This window comes from Pholcus phalangioides, unplaced genomic scaffold (genome assembly GCF_987345545.1).
Source record: "Pholcus phalangioides strain wild (caught in Gottingen) unplaced genomic scaffold, Ppha-v1.0 ptg000039l_1, whole genome shotgun sequence".
Classification (NCBI taxonomy): Eukaryota; Metazoa; Arthropoda; class Arachnida; order Araneae; family Pholcidae; genus Pholcus; species Pholcus phalangioides.
In genome coordinates, this window is record NW_028301625.1 from 300,199 (window position 1) to 326,879 (window position 26,681).

The window sequence follows — 26,681 nt, forward strand, 5'->3', positions numbered from 1 at the left end:
CATGAAGAGGAGTAAAGGGAGGAAATTATCTATGAGCGTCTAACTCGATGTAATTCCCATTTGTCATGAAAAACGGGGAGAGTTGAAGAAGTGTGAAGACAGATTAGGCGTTTTGACATTCCTCGTTATCCTGTGGCATTAAATTGAAATTAAATTTTATCATGAGAAAAATGTGGTGGATACACCGATTACTCACATTAAGCCCACAGTGCATTAAAAAAATTTTTTTTTGCTCACCGGGACGATTATTCCGAGAAATACGATAAATTGTAGAGCAGAGTACATTTACAAATTAATGCAATTAAAACGCGAGCCCTGATAGGTCGTCAAAGAGGGATAAAGTCACATAAAAACGCATTCATCCGAAATATCACCAATTATTTACTTAATCAAAAAAAAAAAAATTTTGAACACACGTGACTTCACTCAAACCAATATAAAGTTATGAACACAATCAACTTCCTATATGTTGCTCGCCCCGTTTTATTTAATCGCCATTCAGAGCGTAGCATTCCACATAGATCCAACTTAATAAAGGTTGTGATGGCGAATCGAATTTATCAGCAACGTACTAATATCAAGAAATTAAATTTTTATTCGAGGTTCCATAAAATTGATAGCAGCGATCGATATTTGGTTGTTCAATATCTTCTTTTATTAACATACCAAACTGCACTTGCTCCCTTCATGATCCCCAACAAGGATACAAATACTAAAAAATCGTCTGAATTCGCTGCTTCTTTGTTTGCCTTTTTGTTTTTACTTTCTTTTTCTTTCTACCAGAGACCAAATACTCGACAGCTCTTTTCGGAATTTTATATCGGTTATTTGACGGTCAAAATTGAAAATACCACGTCCAAATCAACTGCAATAAAATGGAAGTCAAGGAGTCAGCGAGACATGATACTTCTCTTTTTATGCAACGGCTATAAATTATCAAGCCGAAGTCTTTCTCTTTTCCTTTTCCAGAAAGTTATTTTTTTTCGTGTGTTATATACGTATGTATATATACGTATTGTTTTTTTTTTATTTTTATTTTTTTACAATACGAAGTCGACATCGAACAAGGGACATGGTGTATTGCTTTTAAACTCCGTAAGATTGTACTTGACGTAGACGGTAGCGAGGTACTGGATTGGCGGAATGTGATCATGTGATTTTGATCTGATTCCATGCTTTAGTTTAGTTAACACTAAACATCGCAATGAAGCACCTCGTTTCGTTTACTTCAGGCACTGTATTATTTGCTTCTGTTTACAGTTGGGCTTTGAGTACCTCGTTTTCGGTCATTTTAGGCCCTGCGTTACCTGCTTTTATTTAGTAAGGCTTTGTGCACCTCGTTATTGTTTACTTTAGGCACTGCATTAGTTGCTTTTGTTTGCAGTAAGACACTCCGTTTTTCTTCACTTTGTTTAGAGTTACGCCTCAAAAACATGACCTTATTTTTGTTTACGTGGTACGTCAAAACGTCCTCTCTTACGCTTCGATGCCGGTTCACTCCCTTCTGTTCGCATTAAACCTCAAGCGCTTTGTTTTTGTTTACACATGGAAGTAGTCATTTTTGTTTACAGTTACGCTTCGAATGCCTCCTTGTTTTACATCAGGCGCCAGGTGACTTTTTTTCTATTTACATCACTCATCGGGCACCTGCAACTCAGTTTACTTGTACATCAGCCGTCAAATGCTCCGTTTATCTTACATCACGCATCTCGTGCGATTGAAATTTAATAATTTTCTTAGTTGATTCAAAACTTTGTACACATTTATGGTATCTGAGTTCCATATCACGATAATTAAACGATACTTATTTGGTTTTCACTTGTTTTATATGGTAATCTGTCACTCCTATAAAAACTTTTTTAAAAGTCAAAATGCTTACTAGAAGTTGCATAGAAAGATATTCTGAAACTTTGTGTGTGCTGCCATCTATTAGATAAATAATAAAACTGCGAATTGTTTTGAATTTGACCCTTCCTTTATTTTATTTTTTTAGTTATTCAAAAACAATTACGATTTTTTAAAATGAAACTCAAGAAAATGAAATTAATTTTCAATATCATAAGAATCTAATGGATATTTTTTCAATATCCAATTGTGTTTGAACAATTCCAAGAACGGCCAGTAAAAAATACATGAAAACAGGAAAATTACACAAAAGATTACCTTTTTGTTCTTCAACGTCCACTGTACATTTCCCAGAGGAATCGGGCTCCTCGACTTCTGTAGCAGGACTAGAGAGATAACTGCCTTTTTCAGATATGGTAGTCATGCCGATGCTTGTGCTTCTTTCAGTGTCCTGGTCATAACTCAAAGGACCAGAACTCGTCTTTTCGTCTCCATAAAAAGCCGAAGAACTAATACTTTTTGGAGTTTCGATCAAATCTGAGTTTATACAGTATTTCTGAAGACTATTCCTCCTATTAGTGCTTGAAGACAAGTAACATTTGCCTATACTCTGATATTTATTCTGGAGGAATGCTAACGCCCTGGATCCAAGATCTTCACATTTAGCATTCATGTCCGCACTATTGCTAACTAAGTCGGTGTTGAGGATATGGTTAGAATCTTGAAGCCCATGTTGAGATAGCATCGGGTGATGAACAGGAAGGAATGGAGTCGACATGAATGGGTATGAGTTCATTGGATTGTACATCAGTGGCATTGGGAAACAAACCGATCCGGAGAGTGCTCCGTAGAATGCCGAAGGAGCCGTTTTGCTGACGTCTGTGAATGCCGGAGGATTCATGTTATGCAAGTATATTTGGATATGTGTATTTACGTTAGAAGCTTCGACTTTTTTTCGTTCCTTTCCTGTCAAAGGAAAAATAATCTGTTAATAAAATTTAAATTGACAGTGCCTTTTTCAACTTAATCCGTAATGGTATGGATTGAGCTTAAATTCATAGAAAACTGAAGTGTGAATCTCATTAATTCATTGGTTCTCAAACTGTGCATCATGGCTCCTAAGGACGTTGTCAACCTTTATCATAGGGAGTCGAGGTTAGCTGGCAGCATTAATACGCACCTATTCAGTGTTGCAAGTTCTTTTTTAGAATATTCTGGGGACCCGTGAATAAACTTTGTCACGGCAAGGTGGAAAAGTTTGAAAACAACTGCATCAATTCATAGATAATTGTGACTTTCCAGAACACGATTCATGATAAAAATTTCGATATAATTGGTGAACGGAAACGCAGAAAATGACCGGGATGGACCAAAATGTTTAGAATTTCAATTACTGTATTTACTGGTGACATTAATACTTCTTCAGCTACAGTATACAAACAAGTTTCTTCAAGATTTTTTACAGAAATTTTTTGCTGTCAGAATTCCTTCATAACTTTCCAGTATTTCAAAATATTTGAAAAATTGTAAAGCTATTAACGGCGAAAAAATTGAGGCATGTAGTGTACAAAGTTTTTTTTAACACACACATGATTTTCAAATATATACTCAGTTACCTAAGTGGCCACTGAAGTTCACCAAGTCCACTGAAACCCCAGAAACACTTCATTGGACATTAAATACCAAAATCATCCAGTTATCTACCAAAAACATCTATTGAAAGTGTAGATATGGTCCTCAAAATATTAAAACCGTTTCAAATTTCTAGATTTAAAAACATTTATGTATTTGAATGAACAAGTTACAAAATACTAGATAAACATAAAATATATCTCAGAATTACACAGCTCACCGAATAATCGACAAAAACACACACTATTAAAAACTACATTTCCTTTTTATCATCAGTAATTACGCCAAAATTTCAAACTTTTTCGTACCATCAAAATAAAAAACAAAGAAACTCGCCAATAAACTCAAAAACTCGAAAATGTTAAGGTGAAAAAAAAAACCCACAAAAATATACGCGCGATATATATATCACACAAAAAACCACATATATATAAATTCCTAAACCCATATTTCGCACTTCAAAAACACAAGACATTGCAAAACAAAGCATATACAAATTTTTTCCATCCTATCATATAAGAAAAGAAAAAAAAATGCGCGTTTGGCGTCAAACGTGGATTTACAAAACAAAGTTGAAAAGGATTCATCTAATAGAGGGTTGGTTTTTTTTTGGGTTTTTTTTAGATGCAAAAACAAAATCTTTTCTATTTTTCTTTTTAAAGCGGGGATGTTGAGGAGGAAGGCTCTGCATTTATATATATATATATATATACACATATATCCTTCTATTGCTTAAAAACAAAAAAAAAACACACCGTTTCCTTAAAAAACTATAAGCAAAAATGTTATTCTTACCCTCCTAAAAAGATGGTGGAAGTAAGAGTATAAGTGTGATGGTACCGTTTTTCCTCACATATCTCTTTCTTTCCGCTATTTTCCGAAGGGTATTGTTATTATTTCCATTCAATGTATATACCATTTCCGAATCCGTCACATTTACCCCTTTTGCACCCTTTATTTATTTTTTGGTTCCTTTCTGAAGTGTTTGCCAAAGCGAAATTTCCGTAATCCTTGAGCTTAAAATAAATATAAAATAATAAAATTCTTACCGGAAATATTCAAAAATATATTTTTTATTCACGATAAGATTTCTCACGATAAATATCGTGTCGATATGTCGGCTGTTTTGTTGTTTTTTTTTGGATTATCGGATCAGGAACGTGTTATACTGGCCGCATATTAAAAATCAACAACGGCTGATATTGAGTTCGATGTATTCTTATTGGTGTTTTTTTTTTTTTAAGTTTGTGAAAATCGAGCCAAATTTGTGATAAATTTCGCCAAATGTTAACCTCAGGCAAAAATCAGTTATGCATTCATGACATGGCCTTTTAAAGTGATTGCGATTGACTCGATCCCCCTTAAGCATTCATTCATCCATTGAAATAGATTGTTTCCTCCCTTTTTGAAAACGATGTTTAATTTTCACCCGTGGCCAACTGAGTATTCAATTAGATTAAACGCCGTTGCCATGGAACAAGAACTTTCCAAGGAATGTTCTTTTTTTTTTAATGTTCATTAAAAAAGGGGACCAAAATATTTCGTGAGAGATTATTGGTCCACAATGTTACTCGCTTCGTCTGTTTTCTCGATCGATGAATGTTGGCTTCGTGAAACCGAAACTAAACTCTTCAAGTGTTAAGAGTCTTTGGTGCGGTCAGTGTTTTTGCGGGAATTATAACTAATTACGCAAAGGAATATTCTAAATATTTTTTCTTGAAGAATAGGAATTCAGTTATACTGATAAGTTATATCGCTTTTATATAAATAAATCAATGACATAACTTTTGCTTGAAATTTTTTATAATGTCTGTCATATTGCTGATCACACAGAGCTGTGCTATAAAAATAATTTTATAGGCACTATATTCTTGACCATATAATTAACGTTGAGGTTTCCTAAATATCGGTCATGGTGTTCTTTTCTTTTTCGTAAAAACCATTAAATATTTTTTGATATTAACCATGCTTGTTTAAGATGTGAAAACACAGAGTAATTTGTAACCTATAGTATATAAACTTTAATGGGTAATAGAGTAGATGGGTAATCACTCTTTCATCAAAGAATACCTGACTGAAAGTGACGAGTTTTGGCTCCAGTGGCCTATTTTAAGTATTCAGCCTTAATACCATCATGGGGCTCCGTACCTGTCTGGAAACACGTGTGTGCCTACCAACTTACATAATTATTCTCGAAGTAGTACTCTCAGAGTACCATATCTCTTAATCATGAAGGACCCCGTGAGCACTTGAGACTCCCGGGCCGTGCACGAGAGAGCCCATGTTAAGACGGCCATGTTTCAAGCCACTATTGAATTTGAGTGCTATTATATGAAAATAACATGAAAATTGCAACCAATTCTTTCTTACAGCATTCCGAGTACCTTAATTATAATGCTTTATTTACGCAGTTTATTATTTATCCATAATTATTTATATATCAAAGACAATGTACGGGTAAAATGTAAAAGGCAGTGTTTGGCTTCAGGACTATATAGTAAAGCTTCAAAGGCATTCCTTTTGAAGTTGCTCTTGCCGCCTTGGCTCAGTGGCCGTGGTCTCGGATCAGGCGCGTGACGTCACTGCTCTGATACTTTTTTAACTAAAGCGCGACCTTAAAACACCAGGGCTGCTAATGGCAATTAACCGGTTCTGTCAGAGCGATGACGTCAGTTGGTACCGACTCTGGCGCGTCATGAGACAGCCCTTATTATATACAAATACAAATACAACGCCACAACAGGCAAAATGCCCAACGAGGTGGCTGAGAAAAAGATATCCATAATAAATATAACAAATGACCCTGGGGGTGTACCACCTTCTGATTCTTAATAACCAATCATCCATACGTAAGAATCGGTTCGTAAGAATCACGTTAAGAATCGAGCTCCGAATGCAACCACGATGTGATTGTTAAAAGTTATTCTTAAGGTCACGTCACGATGGACAGGCCGATAAACTTCCCTTTTTGGGGAATTTCGCCATTGGCCAATCAGCGCTCAGCTAAAAATTAACAACAACTTGTTGTTGACAAGATGGAGAGGAAAAGAAATTTTAGAGCGGCGCTAGCCTGAAAAAATGGCGCATATTATTTCAGCAAATGTGAATACGGTTGCGAAGAAATGATAAATACATAATATTTTTTTAACATGTTGCAGTAAAAAAACAAACATATCCATACTTAATCATCCGATATGATTCGAATCAAAGATTCATCATACGTTCACTGGGATGGATCCCTGCCACCCTCCAGAGGGACTATGCTATATATGTTATGGTGAAAGTGATAAAGAGCTGTTATTATATGAATAATCACAAGGGCGTAGCGAGTGGGGGGGGGGGGACTTGCGGGTTTGGTCCCCCCCGAAATGTGAGAAAATGACCGAAAAAAGGGAAAAAGATGGCCAAATCCATTGTTCTGTCACTTTGGTCCACCCCCAAAATGAAAGTAGTCCCCCCCCCCCCGAACGAAATTTCTGGCTACGCCCCTGAATAATCACCGGCCATTCCGGTAAGTTTGATAAATTTTGCTCATATACCGTGAATCTATCACATTTGTAGGTCATTATGTATAATTGTCAAACCATGGTTTATGCTATAAATGAGTCATCGTTGTGTTTACATTATGTATGTAACTGAAGCTAACATTACAAGACTAACAATAATTTTTATAATATTCTTCATGTTTCTTTGAATTAATTGTCATGGTGAATTGAACGTGGTGATGTACATGTATTGCAAAGCTGATTCGTGGTCAAATAACAATAATATATATAGTGATCGGATAATACATCAATATTAAAAATGGTCATCACTTCTGTAATGTTGGTTTGTTTGCGTACACCGAAGCATGTGAAAAAAACAAACGCAGCAGCAGGTTAATAATGATTTTTAATTTATGTACAATTATTTTTCGGCCGATTAGAGCTTTATCTCACATATTTTGTGGGCGAAATTCAATTTTCTCTCAAGTTTTAAACTAATAAAAAATTTCAAATCTACAAGTTCCCATAATACTAAGAAAATTGTATTTACGACTCATCGATCATGATATTTATGGATTGAAAATTGGGGAATTATGCATAATCACTGGTAAATGTGATAAATGTAGCAAAATTTATCAAACTTTATTGAAATAATCCGATATTTTATCACTATTATCAACATATATGTGCTGTATATGACTCTAACACTATTTCTAACTCTCCCACACAACCTTCAGATAACTTTTCGATAACTTAAAAAGTCTGACGAATTCCTTATTTTGAAATAAAAATGCATTGTTAATTTTTTTTCCCCCATTTTTTAAAATATGAATCATAAAAAAACTTCTATTAAAGAAATAATTTAAGTTATCTCGCATAGAAGAAAAAAATTGTTTACTAAGAATCAAGCTAAGAAGTGGGTAGCCTCGGTTCTTAACTATGGAACAAAAACGATTCTTAGTTAAGAATGTGATAGCAAAATTCCCTCTTAATTCTTAACTAAAGATCAAATCCATAGTTATGAAGCGGATTCTTATTAAGAATCAGAAGCTGGTTTAGCTCTGCTAACCTGAAGTATGTACGTTTGATTGGAATTTTTATCCTAGTGAACGTCATTTGCATGATTTTATAAATGGACATACTTATTTGTTACTTATTTACTTTACTTATTTGTTATGGGCATCTTTTTCTCAACCACCTCGTTGGGAATTTTTCCTGTTGTGGCATTGTATTTGTATATTCCGAAAACGCAGGCATCCATTTTTAAGGACGTCAAGCCAAACAGTGTTCTTTACTGGTAAAAAAAAACGTTGTGAATAAAGTATTTTGAACACAAGGATGTTTGTGAGAAATTCTTAAATAAGGAATTTGTTGCAGTTCTTGTGTTCTTGTCGCCCAATAGCACTTTAATTCAATTATGCGTCAGGCCGTCGAAGCTCAAACGCGCCACTTGCACCCACGTATTCTTATACAAAATGTTCATTTTAGTGTGCGCTATCACAAAGTTTCTTAACCTTTTTTCACCCATGTCACCCTTTGGACCATCTTTTCTTCTCGTGCCCCCCCCCCCCTTCATCCAGAAGAAAGACCTTCACCACTTATTGAATTCATTTTTTTAGTAAAGTCTTTTGAAAAATTTTATATAAAAGTTTGATCTCCGGGCCCCTGGGATGGAATCTAGTGCGCTTCTCTCTTGGTGCGGGTTCTATGCAAGGCCGTCTCAAAATCATGAGATCCTGGGCTACGTTATGTACGGGCTTCACTTTCCCATCTGTTTTTTCACGTCTCTATGGCTCCTCTAATCACCTGCCATGCTCCTCTTCCACTTGGTTTTTCCCCGTAGCCCCTTTAGCATATCCCATGAACGCAAAGGGGCCGGCCATATGGCCCCAAGTTGAGAAATACTGCTCTATCACACCCTAAAGTTTGTTCAGAATCGCCTTGTATACGACGTGGTCTTGACACGACATTTTTTTAGCATTTATTTTTTTATCCTGGATAGCATTTAAGTGACTATGAGCAGGGCAGCAACTAGGGGAGGGCAGGGGGGTGTCTGTTGCCCCAGGTGCTGGATTTACTTTTTTCCCATTCAAAATCACGGGGAGGAGTTCACCAAATGAATGCTGGCTCTGGGTGACAGAATAAATTTTCGTTTCTAGTTGCGGCCCTGATAATGAGTGAAAATTGACATTATTCTTATTAGAATAGAAATACCTGTGTCAAACTTTAAAATGAGCTGTTAGACCGTGCCTTAAAGATTCACAAATCTAGAGTTTAAATTAAAAAAAAGAAATATTTCTCTCAACAGAAATTTAAATACTGTACTACTATCCAACGTCCTCAGGTCAGCTTCAACTATGAGAAAATGTTGAAAAGTTATCCAAAATATGTGTTTTCTGATTAAAATATTCACCTTAATTGATTATAGTGACGATTATATCCATAGCGTATCCTAACGTATGAGCAATATTCTTTTCGTCAAACCGGTCATTTATTTTAAAACAGTTTTAAAGGTAGACGTTCCCTTGAATCTTAAGAGACATAAAGAAAGAGAGCGAGATTAATGATAAACGAACTCAGAACTGACGAAGATGTTCAACTTGTGTGAACCAACAAATTTTGGCAAAGCCATTAACATTCTGGTTGGTCATCGCTTCGAAACCAACGATGAATTTTCGGAAACCATAACGGCGAAAAACCGTCATAAAACTCGATGGAGAGGCAACAGCGTGCCTTGAAAGGCACTACGGGATAACACAGAATGGGTTACACTCGTGCCCACCACTCGCAACTCCGGGCACCCCCCCCCCCAAAAGTGTATATATACATGTGTGTGTGTTGTATGTCTCTCGTCATAAACTGTGTTTGAAGACCGACCAACACCTTTCAAAATCTTGTTGACAAAATTAATGATATTTTCGTTCGAGGTTCCTTCAAAATGAGGGCAAGAGTTAGGTTTTCGGATGGCAGTTACAGATGACTTTATGCTAATAAAACGCGGAATTTTAACAAAGTGGGGGGCTTAAAATGACACGTTAATGATAATCATCTCCAATACACCACGCGGCTGAAAATTGATGTTAGAACCACAGACGCGCTTTTATAATACGTATTTCTCTCGCTTCCATCCTCCTCCTTCACATCCACAAAACACACAAAATCCACCGTTAAAAATCGCGTTCCAATTTACAAAAGTTTTCGAAAATTTTTCGGGCCTAGTTTTGGTTACACAAAAAAAAAGAGGAAAGGAAAGAAAGGCTTTTTCGGGCTACAGCTTATTCATAATTGGCGCTGTTACCCCATTTTGTGAAAGTGTTAATTATGAAATACAATTTTCGTTGTTTCGAGCTTTTCCTTTCTTTCCTCTTCCCTTCCCTTGTCACGTGATTACTTCTTTTCTCACCCCCTCCTATCGTTTTTGAGCAATAATAATAATAATAACGATAACTTGCTGTCCCCTTTGCCCCCTCCCCTAAAATCAATTGCCGGAGTCGTCATTCTTCGTAATCAGTTTTGCTTGTAAATAACTAATGAATAGCACGTATAATAATAGTTGTTTTGTGTATCGCTGGTAATTGATATTGAAACCCGTTTTTTCTTCAACACCCTTTCCACCATTTTTCTTAATTGTTAAGGTAATTATATCGATGAAAATTTCTAGAAATGAATGTGATGTGATTCTTGGCGGTTATTATTTATGATTGATTATGTTAAATGCTGATAATAAGATGGAAAAATGAGACCAAGACGTCTAATGAATGAATGAATGATTTTTTTTTGTATTCATTTGTATAGCAAATTTTGGTCATTCGGTATTTAACTTCGACTCTTGGTCTTAAAAACTAAAAATCTAGTAAGCTAACCCTTTGGTCATTTGACTATTGAAATAAATAAGAATGACATTGAATTCTTGATCTCCTTGGCCAATGTCCATTCCGGTAGGTCTACTCACCGCATAGATCCCGTAGTTGCTGGATAGGTAATGGTCATCTGATGCTGGAAACAGTGATTAATATTCAATGAGTGATTCTAGAATTAAATATTAAATTTTCGAGCTCGTCTTTTCATCGCTATGACCAATGACCGTAGGAATGTCCATCTCAGAAATAAATAAAAAGTCCCGCAAGAACCTGATGGCTTCTAAACTGACCATTTGACCATTGACTGTTGTCATTTAACTATCATTTGGTTATTTGACTATTTTGAAGACTTAAGACTGATACTGAATTCGTGATCAGCTGGATAACTAATGGTCATCTGATAACTGAAAAAATATATACTATATACAATGACTATAATAATTCCATGGGATACTCTACGATTAAGTTTTATACAAATACAAAGCCACAACAGGGAAGATGTCCAACGAGATGGCTGAGGTGGCTTTTCGAGGATGTATTTCCACCGTTATGACCAATGACCGTTGAAATGTAAGTCTCAAAAATAAAATAAAAAATACCGCAAGAACCTGATGGTTCTTAAACTGACCATTTTATCATTGACTGTGGTCATTTGACTATCATTTGGTCATTTGACTGTTGAAAGAATTAAGATTGATATTGAATTCTTGATTTGCTAGACCAATGTCTATTCCCATCAAAGATTTCGTAATTACGTAGCTGCTTGATAACTAATGGTCACATAGCTTAAAATAGCGGCTAATATTTAACGAGAGATTTACAATCAAATTTTTGAGCATGTCGTTCCATCGTTATGACGGATGACAGTTGGAATGCCCATCTCAGAAATAAAATCAAAACTCAACGAGAACCTGGTGGCTTCTAAACTGACCTTAAATTTGATCATCGACTGCAGAAAGAATTCAGACTAATATTGAATTTTTGATTGATGGACACATTGGTCAATATCCATTCACTTCCAGTAATTACGTAGCTGCTGGTCATGGCTAATAGTCATCCGACAGCTGGAAATAGTAACTAATATTCAACGAGAGAGATTCTACAATTAAATTTTCAAGCAATGTTTCCACCAGGTATGACCAATGTCCGTCACAGAACTAAACAAAAAGAAGGGAAAGACCTCAAGAGCGTGGTAGCTTCTAACTAAACTAACCATCCGATCATTTAGGATTGAATATCCAAATATTATTCAAAAAGAATTTACAGCAGTTTTCAGGTGGATCTTTTTTCTAGTCATACTAATGGCCACTTGCGTGACCAAAGTAGGCCTACAACAAGCAGGGCCGACTAAAAAACACCACAAGCTCCAGGCCGAGTGAGTTTTCTGAGGCCCTACCTGGCTAAAACTGTTTGCCTACTAATTTACGTGCTTACTCTCGAAAATTTCATTCAGATCTCATGTTAGTGAGTCCCGCTAGGCCCTGTCTGGGGGCCGTTAAGACCACACTGACTACAAGCCCTAAAATTCTAGCTCTAAAGGCTAAACCACCCACATCAGTCAGACTCAACTGACCATTCAATCATCTGCCAGCTTAAATTTCGGAAAAAAGACTACTTTTAACCTCTTGACGATCACGGGCGTAATATTATTTCCAAACGGTAGTGGAATAAATTTCAACAATTTCTCTGTATTTTCTTTCCTCTCTCTCTTCACCATCGCGAAGCTTTACAGCAACCCTATTATCTACGGAAATTTCTTTTTCTTTCCCTCTTTTCTTTGTAATGGACTTTTCTACTATATACATGCGAGAGCAAAAGATGTAAGGTTAGGGTGAAAATGTAAATTTTACGGATTTTGTTTCTAATCTTGATTGGATATTTGAGGTATCTTATGTTTATCTCCAATGTCCGATCAAGGACTATAAAATTTAAACTAAAAAAGTAATTTTCAAATTTTCAAGTCCAAAAGAATTTTTACATAAAATTATTGTTTTTAAATAAATTTTCTCGTTTGAATTTAGTTTGCAAAACAAAAAAATTCTAGAAAAATTACCAAAAACGTTGAAAAATTGGCAAAAATTCCCGTTTCCCTCAAAGAACAATTTCAAGTCAAGAAAACTCATACGTAATCGATAACAAGCGTACAAATATGCAAATGATGGGGGGGAGTAAAATAAAATAAAATAAAACCGTGAAACAAAGTGGGGCCCCTTAAAATACTTCTTAAAAATTAGCGTAAAGAAACGTATATATATGTAAGTGAAGAAGAGTATTTGGCATAAAAAAAAACGCCAGTGGTGGGGGGGGCTCTTGAATAATCGATGTGGAGAGAAAACAAAGTACACGCTCAGTGGCGAACGGGGGCGAAGGCTTCTACCACCCACACACACATATTTTCTTGCCCACTCCCCCCAGGGAACTCTTTCCTCTTGTCCATATTGACATGTCATTCCGCATAAATCAGAGAAGCGACAGCCGCCAAAAAGTGCACTTGTCGAATGGTGGGCAATAAGGAATGGAGCGGGAGCGCCCCCCCCCCTCCCCACAATGATGATGATGATGATGGTAGTGGTGGCGGTGGATAAAAACTCGGAAAACTTTTAATTATCGGTTTGCTCCCAGAAAAGAGCCTGCAATCATTTTAAAATCTTCCCCCTCCACCTCCCCGAAAAGGCACCCACACTTTTCCCGAGCACCCATCCTTCACCAAAAAAGGGGTTTTTGCAGACAATATTTCATTTCGAAAATTTGCAGCTGGCAAAAATTAAAACAATTTTCTCTTTCTGCACCCGCTCCCAACCCCCGTTACCCGTTCGCCCCCTTCGGAATTCCACTGCGCGGACACCCCCCCCCCCCCCATCACTCCTTTCCACTGGGAGGAAACGCTCAAAATACATATCGGAGATTGTTATCAGTAATTTGTCATGTCATCATCGTCATCATCATGGTAATGTCGAACGATGCGTATTTTTATATGTATTTTAGGGTCCGGGGGTCATTTGTTTTTCGAGTTTGGACTAAATAAAAATTTAAATTTACAAACTCTAATTGGAAAAGTAATTTTTTTTCGTAATTAATTAATATCCGGGTGAATTCCCTGACATTTTTACGCCACTGTAATTTAATGTTTATGTGTTGTTGATAGTTTTGTGGGGGGTCTTCAATGGGAACTTCAATGTAAGGCATAACGCGAATCGGTCATGTCAAGCCATGCGCCCCAGCCCACATCCCCATATGGAGGTCAACAGGCCTCATCCTGCTGAAGGGCTGGGATCTTTTTAGGGCATCTCCATAGTGAATTTACAGTGTGAAAAACAAAAAATGATAAGAATCGTCCCGGACCCCGGACTGAAGCACTGTCAGCACCTACCTTTGTGGGGGCCATGCTGACAGGTCTCTTAGCCTGTGGGCCTGGAATGAATCTTTTATATTTTTTTACAGCAGTATAAATTTACTATAAATTCGTTGGGAAGGGCACCAGTGGTCTAGGGATGTGAAGGATGGGCATAGAACGGGACTGTGCCTCACAATGGAATACAGTTTTAAAGTGGTCAGGTAAATTGAAGCCCCTTTCAAAATATATATATATATAATTTAATAGAATTTAAATTGACTAATTTTTAAGGAGGAGGTGATGACCACTTTCCTTTCATTCAAACCGAGCACAACTCAGGTCTATCACCATATATGGGCGATTTACTACCTAGTGAGTTGTGCCGGAAGTGTAACTGTGTGTGTACCTAACAGTCTGAGTGCGAATGTAGTGTTGTGCTTGATTTTTCAGTTCTGTCATCTATATTTCAGAAGTGAATTGAGTGACGTGTTATGATTGAATTACATTTTCACTGTTTGTAGATCTGTTGCCCTCTGTGGTGAGACTTTTTAAAGGGGAGATCTCGGCTCGCATTCGTGCCTTGAAGTTGGGAACCACAGAAAACCAACTTCAGCCGACCACCACTGTGGCGATGGTGGGGTTCGAACCCGGGACCTCGCGACGCGAGGCCTTCATTATGACCACTCGACCACCACAGCGGCGATGATGATGACCACTGGTTAAAAAAACGGGGTTCATCCCTGATCCAGAGGTTGGAGGGCTCTCAGCTTCTTCCCCTCAGTCAGTCATGGCCTTCACAAGGGGAAGCTGACATGCCTCCAACCACTAGACCAGTGTTTCCCAAAGTGGGCGATGGAATGGTCCAAGGGGGTGATAGAACCTGCTGGTTTAACATAGGATCCTATGGGTTTACTTGAGTTGGGGGGCGATGAGAGGAAAACATTTCTGATGAAGGGGGCGATGGAACAAAAAGTTTGGGAGACTATGCATTAGACCCTGATTGGATCCAGTAATTATTTTATTTATTTTTATTTTTTGCACCTTAAATTTACTACAGCCCCGTATTGATTCCTGGCCTGGAATTCCACCAAATTTCCCAATCTATTTGTCCGATTCTAGGATATGGGTCCATGGCACTGGTCATTAGCTATTTTTTCTTGGGGTCATGACCCTCCCCTTTTTCTCCAACTTCCAACCCCATCTCGTCTGTATTCACCACAAAATTTGTTAATCGCGACAGTACCCAATTGCCCGGGGAAAATATGTTGTAATTTTTTTTGAAACAAAATAAAGTATTCCAGACTCTGCCACGAAGCTGGGCTGGAAGAGATCTCGGCAACGGGATAAGTCCAGTGGCAAAGTTCTGGCGTTCATTCATTCATCCCCAAGAGAGAGGCCGACAGGGCTATAGCTTGATGTGAGAGACTCAGAGATATATCTCTATAAACTCACTAAAAGATCAATATCAGGGGCCGTGCCTGTGGTTGTTCGTTAGTTATCGAATAGGAGGCTTGCTAATTGAAACTTGATTTGAGGTGACTGTCTACTCAAATTTTGGAATTTGTGATTGAGTGTAAAGCCGGATCCACACCACAACGCTAAAACCAGTTTCGAGGTGTGGCTAGCACAGCGCGGGCGATTCAATCGGTCGATTTCGCGTAGCCACACCACAAAACCGGTTTTTGCGCTGCGAAATTCTGCAGGTGTGGAACCAGGCTTAAGAAGTTCATATAGGCACCCGTGGTTTTCTCTTATACCTACTCTCTAACGTTCTACGACAGCCTAAAATCTAGAACAATGATTCTCAACCTAAAGCTATAAGGTGTCCCGGGGGTGCCCGGAATATTCTTTAGAGGCAAAAGTGAAAGTGGAATAAAAGCTTTTTCCAATGAATAAATCGAGTAGAAACCTCTTCGAGAAGCTTAACCTTTCTCAAAGCTAAGGAATAAGGAATAATTAAAAGGTTTCTTGAAAAATTTAAGCAGTGAGTCACCATGTTGAACATAAAAAATTTGTCCTATTTGCAGCAGTGAAACGAAAAACGATATAATGCGATATAACGATATAAATAATTATTCAATGTGTGGATCCTTTCTATAGTAACTCCATAAGACTGTGATATAGGAATTTTTAATAATAGAACCACAGAGCAACAAATATATCTTCTGGTCAAGAAAACACGTCGTTTCTGGATCAATATCCAAAAATGACCATTTAAAAATAAAGCATAAGTATTCAATGATTTTTCATTTATTTCCTACTTTCTATTTGGTAGAATCAGGTTTTTTAATAGTGTGAATAATTTTCCCAGGCGAGATAGAATCGCCGTGATTTAACAAAACTGACCTTCAGTTACCCCTTATACAGCGTTTCCCCTTCCCATTTTTGAACAGGCCTCTGGGCCAGATCAGTGTTTCCCAAAGTGGGCAATAGCGTCCCATAAAGGAGATGGAAGTGTCCAGGGGAGCGGTTGAAGCTTCGGGTTTAGTATAGGAACCTATAGGTTAGCTTAAGTTTGGGGGAGATGGAACGAAAAGTTTGGGAAACTAATGCGCTAGATCATAGGTCTTCAACCTTTTTCTTGTCGCTATCACTGCCTGTACCCATCATCAAAAGAACACCCTTATGGCATGTTTGGCATACAAATGAATGAAATCAGGATAAATTCAATCCTTGAATGCAATTTGTACATGGTGTTTAATTGGAACGTGGATCAAGTGCTCGCGAGCACCTAATCAGACACGAGCATTGAGCACTCTGGGTGCTTCAGGGAGCAACGGTTTGAAGATGCCTGCGCTAGAGCATAGTTTGCCTGACTTTTGATTCCATCGCCTCCTCGCCCCCTTCCATGGCCCACACAAGGGTGGCGCTGGCAGGACTCTGGACCTGAGGCCCGGGACAATTATCATCATTTTCTGTTGGTTTTTTTCATGAGATAAATTCACTATAAAAGGGCCCATAAAAAGTCTGACTTGGGGGCCCGCCAAAGGTTCCAGCATGGAGAGGGGAAGACAGCGCCCGAGTGGCGTGGTGGTAAGATGCTTGTCTGCCACCGTGAAGGTTGCTGTCGCGGTCCTGGGTTCGAACCGAGGAAGGATATAGGTAAGATGTTTTCCCTAACGCACTTGAGGCGACCACCGACAGCGCCATTTCCAACGCATTTCATTAATGGCAGTAAATAGCAATATGGCCAGAGTTGGTGGATTCAGCATTTTTTTTTCTCTCACGCCCCCCCCCCTACTCAAGCCAACCAATAAGATCTCATGGTACACCCATAGCTTCTACCGCTCCCAGGGGCGATATTGCCGACTTTGGGAAACATTGCCCTAGACGAATACTTTTAGCGCTCTTTCTATATTAATTTTCTAGTAAATTCTCAAAAACAAACAAGATCGACGCCTGGGCTCCCAGGTAAGAGCTTTGTTTGACACCCTACCCTCTGTGTCACGGGGCCGTGGCTTCAAATCCATAAGATCGGGCATGGACAAATTCTTTCTGTCCATCAAGAACAATCCACATTGCTTGATATATAAATCAAGTACATATTCTCTCTCTCTTTTGCATCAATCATATGCATAAAACTTATATACGGGGTGATTATAAAAAAACTATCCCGACATATGGGCCCCTAACTATCATACCATTCACAGAAACTGAATGAAATTTTGGCATAAGGTATTTTGAGGTATGCGCTCAAGAATGATATGGAAAACAACAGTTTCACTCTAACAGTTACGGTTACAGTGAGAAAATTTCGAAAATATCAAATGGCAACACCAAGTTTTTTGTATTGGAATGCGATCTCCATACTGAAAAACACTAAATAGCGTTGGAATGGCACCTGTAGCACGAAAATCCCCGGAGCTAGGCAAGGAAAAAGTAAAAAGGACTTTGCCGTGCACCAGAGCATTAATGTTCGTTTCATTCGTCACACCGTTTCTTCAGCTGAGATCCCAGCCTGATTAGTCCTCCACAAGGTCATGTGTGAAACACAATAAAATGCTTTATTTTATGCTGCTTCTCTGTCCTTATTGGTTGTCCTCACTTTTAGCCTAAATAGCGTTCGAACGCTATTTAGGGTTTTTCACAATGGAGATCACATTCCAATACAAAAAACTTGGTGTTGCCATTTGATATTTTCGAAATTTTCTCACTGTAACCGTAACTGTTAGAGTGACACTGTTGTTTTCCATATCATTCTTGAGCGCATACATCAAAATACCTTATGCCAAAATTTCATTCAGTTTCTGTGAATGGTATGATAGTTAGGGGCCCATATGTCGGGATAGTTTTTTTGTAATCACCCTGTATATATCTTATACACAAACAGCACGTTTAAAAATTGATGTATCTGACTACTTACTAAAGTACTAATAAAGTACCCATAATGTGAGATCCTGATAGGGCTCTAGTTTAAGGGTCGATCGACAAATGTTTTCTTCGCTATAAATTCACACACAAATCAATTTCATAAATAGAAAAGGCTCTGGTGTATAAGACAGGTATGCCACAGAAACATGGTTGAAAGTAGGGTGGGAAATTTTAGAAACTCTGATAGGTAGCTGCCCAAAACAGAGTGTGAAGAAAACTGCGAGAAACGTCCCAGAACAATCAGAGCTGCTGCAAAACAATCTGGAAAAACTTTGAGAAAAAGTGTAGTAAACACTGTTATAGGCCGGGATGACACTATAAAAAGTTTTATAAAAAATCTTTTATGAAACTTGAAAAATGCAACCAATAAGCGTATCGGTTACATTCGCGTGAATGCAACCAATAGGCTTATTAGTTGGTTTTTTTTAGGTTTTGTAAAGCATCTTTAATCAAACTTTTATAGTGTAATCCCGGCCTTAGAGAATTTTTACTGCAGAATTTCCAGTTTGCGGAGGGCTCGTTGCAGAACAATGCGAAACATTCTGCTTTGAGGGGAAGCTGTATATACTGCTCCAATTAAGGCATTGGTTTCCATATTGTGCGTCGTGGTCATATGGGCGTCGCTAGCATTTGTCAGAGGCGTCACGGCGAGCTCGAGGTATTCACTTGTGTACCTATTCATGCGTTCTTTCATAAATGAAAATATCTTCTAAATTTTTCCGGGGAGCCACGGATGAACCATGAATTGGGAACCACGAGTGACAAAAGTTTAAGAACCACTGAACTAAGGAGACAACTCAGAGCACTACACGAAATACTGGTTCAGCGACTAAAAGGTTTTGACCTTTCATGAATGTTTCGTAATTCTATCACATGACAATAACTGATACCATATACAGTGAAATCCCGTTTATACAACGTACAAGAGGTCGCGTCAAATCGTCATATAAATGTGAAAATTTCACAACTGGAACTTCATTGAAAATTCCCCCCCCCCCAGACCTAACAGAAAATATAATACTTTCAATTGCATTTCAAATTTTGCTTTATAAAAATCGTACTTGAGCAAAAAGAAACACAAAATTTAATTTTTTTTTAGTTGGATTATAATTTACTGAACTTATATGCCTGTTATTGAGTCCAATTCTATAAAAGTTTTCTGAAAGAAAAAGAACCGATTATCTGTAAATTTTTCCTATTAGCAGACCTGCACCTTCCCAAATGATTTCAATGACTTTCCTACCCTTCAAAATATGCTGTGGACATTAGAAAATTTTAAAAGAGTAATATTAGTCGCATTTCAAACAATTTAAATGAGTTTCTTCGAAGCTCGCCGCATTTACTGATTTCTCAGAAACTGGCAATAAATTATAGTCTAATTGGGCTATTCTAAAATGGTTACAGACAACGTAATACTTTCTTTGCATCTGTCAATAATCACCCTGAGTTTTATGTCTTTCTCTGTGATACTTGAAAAACTGTTTCAGCGACACGTTTCACAATCTACAAACAATGACATATAGTTGACGGATAGAAATGACATCATTTTCCAAAGATTTGGGAGGGGAGGTTCGAGTAAAATTCAAAACGTTGAATTTTCAATATTTTAATAACGTTTATCTAAACATCAAAATGTTTAGGGAGGTATTGTAATTGAAGCCAAACGTATATAAATGAGAGACGCATAAACAGGGTTCCATTGTACAAAAATTATTAGAATAAAACAGGAATTCCCAAACTTTTAACGTTTGCGGCACCTACTTGATCTTGGGGCATTTTATCGCACTTCAATGTTCCGGGACACATTTTCAAATCATTTTCCTAATACAGTAATACTTTGACTGCAATTTTATTTTATATGCTTTTATTTTATTATTACTCGCGAAACCTCTGGCCAATCTCGTGGCATCCTAAAATACCACGAGCAACTTTTAAGGAATCGGAGAGAAATCTACTTATTCAAAATCATGTCTTGACTGATGCTTTCAAGATGACTCCCACACCGTTGAATATTATAGTTTTCAATAGCTTCTCATAAAGAGTGGATATAAGTTTGAATGAATCATGTTTTATGTACATATAAAGGGAAAAACATTTTTTTTAATAGTGTAGGCCTACTCGACACACACTCACAGATGGTTCAGGATCATTTTGGCCTCCCACAAGCAGGGGAATCCATTGGATAACAAAACCCTAGTACAGTATAGCACTATACCACAAACAGATCCTGTTCCTTTATATAAACCACCCGTGGCTTTTATGTGGTTTTTTTTCTCCGGACTTGAAAGGACATACAAACTGTTCTTTTTGTTAGGGTCATTCAATTTAGGCGTTGACAGATGGTTACAAACACTTATTTGCTGATAGTTTATCTACTGAGCAGTTGACCCACGAGTCCTCGGTCCATGAAGAGTTGCTGCTTGAAGCCTTTTATGAACAGAAGTACAAATCAAAGATTTTATTAGATTATAAATAATTGCAATTAATCAATGGATTTCTACCTTCAAGGACATAAAATGACTAAAGAACTGGAATTTAATTATCAATTAAAATATGGAATTTAGATTTCCGGCCGTCAAGTTTAACAAATGAAAGATTACAGTTTTAATAAAGATACATAGAGTGATATCAATGGTTACTTATTTTCCAGTAAAACTAATCACGTTCTCCGGGCTGGACTTGAGCAAGTTCGGAAGGTGCAGCCTCATCGTGCAGTAAAATGAAGTTTTATTTTAACTTTGAACGACTTAACTGGTCTTAGCTTAAAATTCCATCAGTCTGAGGTGGGACTCGATTAAAATTGTTAATGATTAATCGATCAGTTCAATGCCAACTCGTTACAAATGTAATATTGATAGCTATACAATATTAATTAATGCCATAAAAATCTCTTTCATTTTACGAACCTATTTATCAAATGTCAACAAATATAGGAATATATGGCGTAAGAAAATAAGGCCGTTCGCTAGAAGCTCATTTGATCATTTTTGTCTCGCACCACGGTCATTTTCTGCACACGAGGGCTAATTAGACCAGGATCGACAATTTACTGCCGATTCCGAACGGAAACTTTTTTTTTATACTCATCGAGAGGTTGGTGCGCTAACCCCTTCATGTGGGACTCCCTGTGGTCATTTCGCCGTTTCTGTTGTACCCTGCGCCAGGAAAGTTTCTGACAAGGGCGAACCGGGTATCGAACTCGCGACACCTCTAAACATCCTTTGGTACTTCAGGCGAATATCTTATTGGTCTGGGCTACCGTGCCCTAGCTAGAAGCACAATTTGAACCAGTTTTTTTTCATTTAGCGCTTACCCTAAATCCTTGGTCAAACTAAGGAACTAGGACCCCTCCTGCGCTACGTCATAATCACTAGCTTTATTGTTATTTTAATGTCCTGTTTGTCCCCGCGAACTCCTTTACAACCTCTCGCGGACACTGAAAACCACTGTGTTAAACCATGGGAGCACAATTAACTAATGGACAGTCTCAGAGCCAACTTACATTTGTCGGAGGGGGGGGGGGTGAATACTCAATAAAAATAATTCAATCCTATTTGCTTTACTCGGTGCAGAGAACTCTACAGCAGCCCCAAGGGCTCCGTCTGCAACTCCCAGGGGCTCCGCGGCGACTCGAGGAAAATAAAATGAATCAGTAAATTTGATAGATAAGTAAATAAGAGAGGCCTACAAGGTTCTGCCATAAAAATTATGTACAAAAAAGGGCTCCTCGAGTCAAACAGGGCTCCGCCAAAGAAATTATATACTGAAAAGGGCTCCGCGAGTCAAAAAAGGTTGAGAACCGCTGCTCTACAGGAAATTTTCATTGGGTTTCAATGAAATGGATTGAGTTAACTGTATATCAACTAATATTCTTAATATAGATTTAACAATTCGTCAATCTGAACAGTCCTAGTCCTACACATATTATTAGGGTTACACATATTGTTAGTTCGATACCCGGTTCGTCCTTGTCAGAAAGCTTTCCTGACACAGGGGTACAACAGAAACGGTGACATGACCGCAGAAAAAATTGCTACCGCAGGGAGTTCCATATCGAGGGGTTAGCGCACCAACCTCTCGCTGAGTATAAAAAAACACGCCTGTCGTTCGGAATCGGCAATAAATTGTAGGTCCCGGTCTAAAATTAGCCCTTAGTGCAGAAAATGACCGTAGTGCGACAAAAATGATCAATGACATTAGTAATAAATCCATGTATGGCGTAAGTAATAAACATACACGCATTTAGATATTGTAAAGGGCCGCAAAATTTTTTTTCGTACCGGACACAAAAATGTCCTTTCTAATCTGTGGCTCTGATCACATTTTAAACACTTATGTTTCGGGAAATAGATGACGCAAAAAAAAAGTTAATTGTCTAAATATGAGTCTTGTTAAGACAAATCTAATTAGGTTAGAGCGTCTTCGAATACTGTCACAGAAATAAGCTTCAGTCAAACTTTTGTCAGTGGTCGACAACTTTACCTCAAAATAGACCTACATAAAGCACGTTGAAATCAGTGTATCTACGGATAAACCACGTAAAGAAAACAACATAAATCATACGGGATAGATATGAGTTATTGATATCGACGAAGTCTCTGTTGAAACAAATACAACAATAAAACCATTGATGTGAAGAATTTATCTTCAAATATAGGCACTAGGCTGCCCGAATGAGATGCCAAAGAGGCATTCTAATCTTGCGCCATGCCGATGACACAGCCCACTCTAATTTTTCATATATATATTCCAAATAAAACCAACCAACGTCTTAAGCATTTACTATTGTTTTTCAGATAATCTGGGTTTTTTAGTTATCCAAGGTGCTATTCATATTTAATTATCGAGGCTTTTCTGCACTATTAGAGCACGCAGAAACTTGGTTTTACCGGCACTTGCATTTTTGAATTGTCACTTTTCCTAAAGTTTGTAGAGAAATGTAAAAGAAAAACAAACATGCGAACTTTCGTCTAACCCCGTGAGTTGCCGAAGAAGCAACCGGCCCGTCGGAAATCAATGAATACCGTCCCGACGTTGGGCCCAACATTCCATTGGCGGGATGAAGTCTTCAACGACAGCCGCCAAAAGTTCCGCGAAAGTCGTTGACAAACTTTGACGGAGTTCAATTTCACTAAACTTTCTACTAATTTACATTTCGTTCATTTTTACGCCAAAAATGAAGATTTGACTTTTTGTAAAATATAAATATCAAAAATAATGACTGTTTTAGATCTTTTAGCGAATAAATTTACGAAATCGCACATTTCAATTTTTTATCATATTGAGATGTTGTATACAATTTTTTTAAAAAGCATAAAAATTATTAACAAAAACTTCTATTTGTAATATAAGTATAAAAAATTCTCAGCACGATATAATATTCATATCAAATTTGTATAAATGGAACTTATGCATTGAAATAAAGGAATTTCATAACCTTTTACTTTCACGGCACCCTCGTGGATGGGATTAGAATGAATACATGCATAAATAATTTTACGGCTCCCCTGTTTGGTCTCGAAGCATTTTAGCGGCACCCTAAAGCAAAGGTGCTCAACCTTTTGGAGGATATGGGCCACTATATTTGTTTAGAAATATGCCGCGGGATTCAACTGATCTAGAAGTGTGCCATGGGTCGTTCAAGTGTGTGTGTGATATGGAAATGCATTACTTAAAAATCTCGAAATGTGCCGCGGACATCTTAATTGATCTGGGAATATGCCATGAGCTATTTTAAATTTTCTGAAAATGTGTTGTGGACCAATTGAGTGGATTAGTAATTTGTAGCGGATCACAATTGAATAAAACTTTTCATGATTAACCAATTGGAAAATCATGAGAGCAGTATGAGATAACCACTGTTCAATGAAACAATGCGTGTATGCATAATGAATTAGTTAACTTTTACAAAATTAGGTTTTAGGTCGCAGGCCACATCAGATGTCTCCGAGCAGCCGCGATTCAAGCTTACCTGCCACCTGGACGCAAAGCTTCATGTGCCGCCTCTAAATACGACCCTGGCAGGAGGTTGACAGGGCTTTAGCCTAGGACTCTGGGATATACCAAGTGGTGGATTAAAGTCGGCTGTGGCCCCGGGTGCAAAAGTTTGGGTTTTTCGGGGCCATTCAGAAGTCAGGGCCTCGGGCGCCGTTAAATCCGCCTCTGGATATACCTGATTTTTTTTAGTAACCACTACACCATTGTTTACTAAACAAAATGTCTGTGACCATACACCCCCGCTTTTAAAGAATCGGGCCCACATTTTGGTCCAGGATTATTTTACAGTTCTTAATTATACCCAGATAACTTGATCCCCATTACAGCTCTCATTGATGAGCCATCATTACTGGCGTTTATCCTGTAAAAGGGAAATATAGCGATGCGATTTTTATTTAAAAATTTATTTCAATGGCGTTTCTCTGGTGCTTCAGAGCCGGACAAGTAAGAAGTCGAATTTTTCCTTCGCCTTTAATTGACCGTTCCAGAAAAATTACTGGTTGGGGACATCAACATGTACACTTGACCCTTATGGCAGAGTACATTCTTGTTTCCGGTTGCAGTGTTATGGTCCAGGGCCTTGTCTATTCCCTAAGGTTTTCTCAATGTTTCGTTGTCGAAGTATGGCTCAAAAGTTATATGATGTCATGTGAGTTTATACTATTGGAAGATTTAAAAAAATTTTCGTATCTAACCGAAGTCCAAGCTGCCGCCCGAATGCACCGCACCCCTTGCACCCTCGCTTAATCCGCCCCTGTCTCCGAGGGCCAAATTTGGCCCGCGTGTCATGTATGCCCTAAAGTAGGCCTATACCTCGACACTTCAGGTTTAGAATCACTGTCATAATTACATTTTTTATTTGAGAAGATCCTGAGCCTCTCTTGTACATGAGCAACAGGGATATTTGTCCAGGATCTACATAATTTTGTGGCCCCAAATCTATACGACATGTGTTCGTTGACAAACTAGACTATTATTGTCCTCATGTCAAAGTCATCCCCTGACTGTATCTACAGTATTATCTTGCGGCTGATTTTACTGCACCCTAAAATGCCGCAGAGCACCATTTAGGAATCACTGCATCAAGAAACGGTTATGACACTTTAATCGACTATATATATTATGTAGCTATAAATACTAAAATATTATATTATATATATATATATATATATATATATAAATATTAGAAAAAAACTTTTTTTTCATATTTGATATAAATCGTATAAAACCAAATATTTCATGAAAACATTAGAAATTTATTTTTAAGTTTCTTTTTAAACACAATGATATTACTACAATTTTAATTAATTTAATACTAAAATCACAATTTATTTCAAACTAATTTAGTCGCACTCGGAAATGTTTTTTTTTAAATTGATTAATTATTTTTAAATTGATGAATATCAAATGAATGATTTGTATTGTATTTGAATAAAAGTGCAAAGCGAAATAATAATAAAATTTAATATTTTGCATAAAATACTAATTCCAAAATTTATCATGAAAATTCAAAAATCATAATTCATTTTTATCAATTTAATGACAGTTTAATTAATGACCTGAAGCATTTTATTTTTTGTAATTAACATGAAACTATAGATTTTAATCCGGTTTTTGTTTGTATTTGGACAAAATTAGAACAATGAAACTTAAAATAAATTTTAAGTATAATTTTTTTTTCGAGCATTTCAAATTATTTCTCGAGTAGCCCAACTTATTTATTCACATTCAGAAAATTTTTTAATTAACGAAAAATAATAAATTTCTAATAAAATAGCCATTCTTTCAATGCATGAATTTTTAGAGAGAGTTTATATATTTTAAACTTTCATTTCTATATATATTTTTGTGTTTTTAATTTAAAATTCCCATTCGTTTCTAGAATACTCTCGAGAATAATTTTTTTTTTGTGTGTGTCAATAAAATTATCGATTATCGATTGATTTTGAAACTACACGTTTGTAGGAAAGTAATAAGATTCAAATTAATTTTAAATTCTTATAAAATAATAAAATATCATTTTTTCATTGTAATAAAATCATGATTTATTTCTAATTACATGTAATTTAATGATACTCAGAAAATATTTTTTTAAATTGATAAGAAATAACAAATTTCAACAGAGTATCATTTCGTAGAAAATAACTGCCCTTTCAA

At 37.1% G+C, this 26,681-nt stretch overlaps 1 protein-coding gene across 1 annotated transcript in view; it reads right to left on the reverse strand.

Annotated features, from left to right (window-relative positions):
- The window catches only part of LOC149065432 (uncharacterized), a 43,876-nt gene that overhangs the window by 15,671 nt on the left and 1,524 nt on the right, over positions 1-26,681 (reverse strand). The window contains exon 2 of the mRNA XM_089253581.1: positions 2,164-2,811. Within this exon, the coding sequence (XP_089109707.1) occupies positions 2,164-2,746 (583 nt within the window). The 5' untranslated portion in view covers positions 2,747-2,811. The remainder of the gene's footprint in view (positions 1-2,163; positions 2,812-26,681) is intronic.